The sequence below is a fragment of the Nothobranchius furzeri genome, chromosome 1 (genome assembly GCF_043380555.1).
Source record: "Nothobranchius furzeri strain GRZ-AD chromosome 1, NfurGRZ-RIMD1, whole genome shotgun sequence".
In the NCBI taxonomy this organism is placed as follows: domain Eukaryota; kingdom Metazoa; phylum Chordata; class Actinopteri; order Cyprinodontiformes; family Nothobranchiidae; genus Nothobranchius; species Nothobranchius furzeri.
In genome coordinates, this window is record NC_091741.1 from 10,411,488 (window position 1) to 10,417,401 (window position 5,914).

A 5,914-nucleotide genomic window follows, 5' to 3' on the forward strand; every position below is an offset into this window, starting at 1 on the left:
GGCTTCTGAATATCCTAAAGAGGTCAGGTTTGTTTTAGTATACTCCAATCAACAGCCTCTACAACCACAAAAAGGAATGGAGTCATTAGCCCTTATGGTTTGTAAATGGCACCCAGAATTATGTTGCACGAAGCACAATTTCACATCATTCTGGGTCCATTTGTGTGAAAACAAGGTCCAATCAGGCTGAAACGTTACAGGAAGGTAGAATCTATTGAGTTGTAAATGATCTGAACGTTTCATGATGATAGCAAATTCCTATAGGGGGTCAAACCATGTCCCAAAGGTCACCGGATCTGGTGTCAATTTAAAGAAGTAGTCCAGTTACACATTTGTGGGCTTATAACTTGGCTTCTGAATGTCCTAGAGAGATCAGGTTTGTTTTAGTATACTCCAATCAACAGCCCCTACAACCACAAAAAGGAATGGAGTCATTAGCACTTGTGGTTTTTAAATGGCACCCAGAATTATGTTGTACGAAGCACAATTTCACATCATTCTGGGTTCATTTGTGTCAAAACAAGGTCCAATCAAGCTGAAACGTTACAGGAAGGTAGAATCTATTGAGTTGTAAGTTATCTGAACGTTTCATGATGATAGCACTTTCCTAAGGGGGTCAAACCATGTCCCAAAGGTCACCGGATCTGGTGTCAATTTAAAGAAGTAGTCCAGTTACACATTTGTGGGCTTATAACTTGGCTTCTGAATGTCCTAGAGAGGTCAGGCTTGTTTTAGTGTACTCCAGTCAACAGCCCCTACAACTACAAAAAGGAATGGAGTCATTAGCACTTATGGTTTGTAAATGGCATCCAGAATTAAGTTGTAGGAAGCACATGTAGCGTTATGGATTTATGCTCTTTTATGAAAGAGAAACCATGCTACGTATTAATTCGGAATATTAATTTTAATAAATCAATACCCAAATTTTATATTGTTCAGAGGACTCAAAGGTTGTTTTCATCCATAAACTGCCGATAATATCTGAGTGTCTGTGTTTCAGTTCAATGAGGAAACAAGTTTGAAGGATTAAAAGTTTTAATTCTTCAAATTAAACTAATGATTTTGAAAATTGACAAACAGGAAATAACAATCACATTGGCAACTTTGTGGGACAATCTTTAACAGTTTATATGCTGTTCTTGCTCAAATAGACCTTCTGGTGAATTTATGAAGATTGAGAATGTTGTGACATGAATGCGTGTGTGAGTCTGATTTTGCTTCAAGAAGAAACAGGTGTCTGAGTGAAGTGATGGTTTGGATAAACTTAGGTCTTATCAGAGAACTGCATCAAACGCTAAAACCGTGCTCTGTCTCACGGAACTCTTGTGGACCCTCTTTCGGATCCGGGCCGTGGAGGATGTTGTGGTTCATCCAGATGACACCGGCGGCTGACAGGAGACATAGGTGTCGAACGGAACCGGTCCAGAGTTGCCCTCGGTACACGTGGATGGTAGAGCGTTTTATCGATGCGCTTTCTTAAGTTAATTCACTCAGAAATCAAAAGACTCGGTAATGAGTCTTCGTTAGAAGTCGCGATTCAGCTATTCTGCCTGGCTTGGCAGAAACAGCGTGAAAGGGGGGAAGAACGAGCCAACAGGCTCTGCCCCCCCTTTGGTTTTCAGGTCTGTTCTCTCTCGTTGTCCAACACGAACTGAATCAAAAGACTGAAAACTTACCAAAAACCTTTCTCTTCTCAAAGCAAAAACATGTGCGTCATCAAATGTGTCTGGATTTTACTGTGGGAAGGTGTGTGTGGGTGTGTGTGAATGTTTGTGTGCTTGAGTGTGAAGGTCAGTACCAAACATTCAACATTATCTACTTAAGTGTGGATTCATTAATCCATTATAATTACCCCAAAGCATAAGAACCATTCATTTGATTAAATACATTTATAATGAGCAAAATGATAATGGTTATTTTTAACATTAAAATCAAGAAAAAGAAGTTTAAACTTTATGTTTTGACTTGGTCTGGGTACAACTCATGTAAACACATCTGCTGGTAGACTGCAGGTGGTTGATGTTATGGTTTCCTCCCAGACTCGCTGGCGTTCAGGACTTAATCTGTGGGCGAAAGTTCTCAATGACCCAGCTTTGACCTAGCTGCGTCCAGCACCACCTTTGTGATAGAAAACCCATATTTCCTCACGTTACATTCCCCCCTTTTGTGACGACATGGAGGTCAAGCAGAGGCCACCTGACGTCACAACCACAATAACGTGATGTACTCGTAAAGGTAGACATCCCAGATGAAGGCAGGAACGATGAAGCGTCACCACAGGTCTCGTGTAGAAGGGAGTCTATCCTGATCAGATGATTAAGGCCAAAACTGTTGCAATCATTGTAAAGTAATCCACTTAGGAATCTTGAAAGCAGAGCTATTCCAATAGCAGTTAATTTTCATCAGCAATAATGCAAAGGTATGCAAAGGATAAGCAGCTCGTGTGCCACACGGAGCTGGGCAGGTGATGTATTCCCCAGGCGTAGTCCAGGCGAAGTCCAGCGCAGACCTCGACCCATCTCGAACCACGACCGAAGCCCCATGCGACAGGAAACCAGTTGAAGGATGGTGAAGACGACCCCTCTGATGGGATGTAGTCCATACGAGCTCGGAGAAGGAGACAAAGTGAGACAGCCCACACGATAGATAGCATTTGATGCAAAACAAAGAACTCAATCAAAACCTATCTATGGGTGCCTCTGGGAAAATGTGGGTGCCTTTTGTGAATTATCTAAAGAAGAAATGTACTGCACCCTGTTCTACGTGTCATGTAAAAACGTGATGCAGGGAAAACACAAATAAAAGAAAGTAAATCCTAACTGATATGTGAAACTCAGCAGGCTGCATTAATTAAAGGCATATATATAAAGGAAATAATCATGAAAATGAAGGGCAAATTGGCTTCTGGCCCTTTAAGGGAAATAGTAACAAAATAAAATTAACTTTGTAATCAAATATAATCATGCTACACAAAGCACTAATAAAAAGATAGAGATGTAAATCAGTTCTAAAAATGTAAATCAGTAGGTTAGTAATCCCTAAAGATGTGAGTTAGTAACAGGACCCTGGCTGGAGGCAGGTAACCTGAAAAAAAAACTCAAAGGATATCACATTTGTTAAAAATTCATCCCACAAACGAGAGAATTTGTAACGGTCCACCCGTCAGCGGAAAAGAATCCGGTCAGAATAGAGTTTTGAATCTGGTATTGCGGACCCACAGAGACACGAGTTTGGACGTATCTGTGGGAGCAGGCTCATAAGCGATTTGGTTATCAAACTGTTTGTATCTTGTGTTACGAACCCACAGGGAAACTTGTTTGAATTTACCTGAGGGTTCCGTTTGGAACTGGAGCGAAGCTGATGGTTTAGCTGTTAGATCAGAACCTGATTTTACCTGCTCAAAGTTGTGTTGCAGCTTAACGGAGGCGACTTTGTTGTGATCAGAAATAGTAGTGAACTGGAAATGCGAAAATGATGCTCGCAAAGCGGGAGGAGGCTCCCCACCCCCCTTTTGTTTCTCAAACGTATGCCGTGTCTGTGAGACAGGAGAAGCATAACAAAGAACAGTTCTTAAGCTCTTAAAAGCTCTATTACCAAGAAGATGCACATTGTCACCTGAATCGTGCTGAAAGAGTAGGTGTTCAGATGTCCAAAGACCTGGAGGTGTTGGACTTGGAGGTTCTGAAAAGGAGTGATCCAAGGATGGTTGTGTCACGGGTGTCAAAGCCAACCTAGCCATGTTTAGAATCAGATACAGACATGATGCTAGCTTTGGGAACATGGTCTGTCCTGAAAACTGAAGCCAAGAATACTTTATACCCAAGAATGATGGAGGTTCCCACACAGAATCAGAAAAACCCGGTTTAACCAGAGTATTTACAGACTGACTAGAACTCCGCCCCGTAGAAGGTGCAGCACCTAACTCCGGGTCGGAGGTCAATGTTGTCAGCCGAATTGGTGGAAGGTCAGTGTCGATTTCTGCAATGACCCGCCCGCTCGGAGGAGGCGTTCCCCCGAACCGGTTGAAGTCCGCAACGGAAAACTCAGAGCCACTCAGCACCCCCCCTTTGTCAGGAGGGGCCCCGAGAAGAGCATCACTGCACGCACCTACACCTCCCGGGCCGGGTTGCCTTCCCGAGCCCGTGAGAGAGGTGTGCGCAGCAACCACCGAGCCACCTTTAATATCGCCACTGACCACAGGACTGCTGGAAACCGCAGGGTTTTCTGTGTCGTCGTGGTCACCTGTAAGAGAAATCACAGGAAAGAGAGCACAGAGGCCCGAGACTAAGTCACACCCCTGTGAAAGGAGAAAAGAATTGGCCACCGTATTAGCAGAGGTCACAAACTGAAAAGTGACAAGGTCATTCACATAAAGGTCAAGATGTCCGGGCACAAACCCCTTAAACGGCATGGTAGCTCCGTCCGGAGACCACAAGTGTTTCACGGTGGCTGACGTTTCCATCACGCCCCGATAAAGAAGCTGGTTTGTGCATGAAGCGGACTGACGAGTAAAACAGACCTCTGACTGAAGCGGTGGATCACAGCCTGAAGATTTCACACCCATGCTGGAGGGATGTTCAGCCTTTAACATGGATGACAGAGGAGAAGCATTAGGAACCAAAGGATTAAGCACAACCTGTTTGTCAGAGAGGTTAACCATAGGCTCAAGAGATTTATTCAGCTTAAAAGCAGCAGAGAAAGTGTTGTTTATTTCAAACCTTGATGTTGATGGTGGGTTTTTGACCCCCTGGAAGAAATAAAAGTAAAGAAAAAGCGTTATGACTGTAAACAGCATGCTGCTCGAATTCACGACATGAAGTGCAGACCAGAACCACCTCCGACCCAGTGCAGCTGGCACCGAACCGCAGCCACTAGTCCCCACTGTTCCCGACCGGCGGCACCCGCCTAAAACGGGCCCGTTCGGGCGGGCGGAGGGACCAGCGATGCCCGGCCGGTGAATTTCCTGCGTCTTGGCATGTTCTGGAAGCAGAACGTCAGAGAACCTTACATCAGGTGTAACAGTGCAAGAAAGATTTTGTCGTGTCTCGTCCATCTCCCATTAAGTTCAGAGCAACTCGCGTTTTTACCTTCTGAGCCGACGTAAAACTCCGGGCAGATTCCTTAATATGTCTCACACAAACAAGGACTGTCCGTAGCTTAACTTAACTTTATGACACAGGGTAAAACAAGGAATTGTTGATAGAGAAATGAATACACACAACTTCACAAGATGGAAGAAAAAGGCATGGATCCGAGCAACGGAGGCTGTGAAAGCCGACCCGATCACCGGTCCAAAATAAAAATAATAAAAAAAATAATAAACCCTACGCTGCCGAGATGCTATCAGACGGACAAACGTAGCAAAATGTAGATTCTACACACCGTAGCGATTTACAAGAACCACCGCCAATGCGGGTTTTGTGAGGACACAGACTGACTGTGTCAGAAATGGTTTGACAATCTAACGGGACGCGTTCCCTTTTTGTCTAACTGTGGTGCTAGCTTAGCTCTCCGGCCAGGTCTAGCGTTCTTTGTCTGTAGCGACCAGACTTAAACTTTCCCGATTAACAAGTAGGCATCTCGCCCCGCTTGTAATACGGACTTTAAAAAACGTACGCAATCTGAATGCAGTAACGCGTGACGGCTGTGCTTCGCTTTACGACGTTTACCTAGCAATCAAGCTAAGGTAGGTGTCACCGAGCATTCCGTTTAAAAAACGCACGCAATCTGAATGCAGTAACGCGTGACGGCCATGCTTCGCCTTACGACGTTTACCGTGCAATCAAGCAACAGTAGGTGCCTACGGGCATTCCGTTCAGATTGTTTCTATAAGTCGCTCATGCAATGGAGATATTTGCCACAATAGCTCGCCCACAGTGTCAACACACTGAGACGAAAGGTGTCCGAGAATTTA

General features: G+C 44.4%; 1 protein-coding gene across 1 annotated transcript; it reads right to left on the minus strand.

The window, feature by feature from the left end:
- Nucleotides 1-1,175: 1,175 nt before the first annotated feature.
- LOC139066147 (uncharacterized) lies at nucleotides 1,176-5,588 on the minus strand. Its single transcript, XM_070548413.1, has 2 exons — nucleotides 4,520-5,588; nucleotides 1,176-4,297 (listed from the first exon to the last, which is right to left on the minus strand). The coding sequence occupies exons 1-2, from the start codon at nucleotides 5,051-5,053 to the stop codon at nucleotides 3,182-3,184; spliced, it is 1,650 nt and encodes a 549-aa protein (XP_070404514.1). The 5' UTR covers nucleotides 5,054-5,588; the 3' UTR covers nucleotides 1,176-3,181.
- Between the last annotated feature and the right edge of the window lie 326 nt (nucleotides 5,589-5,914).

What these genes read in the sequence shown, in the direction of transcription:
- LOC139066147 (XM_070548413.1), bottom strand. Translation starts at nt 5,053, where the DNA reads ATGGACGAGACACGACAAAATCTTTCTTGCACTGTTACACCTGATGTA. An exon ending in ATCCACCGCTTCAGTCAGAG is followed by an intron (nt 4,298 to 4,519) that starts GTCTGTTTTACT and finishes CTCCTTTCACAG; the next exon opens with GGGTGTGACTTAGTCTCGGG.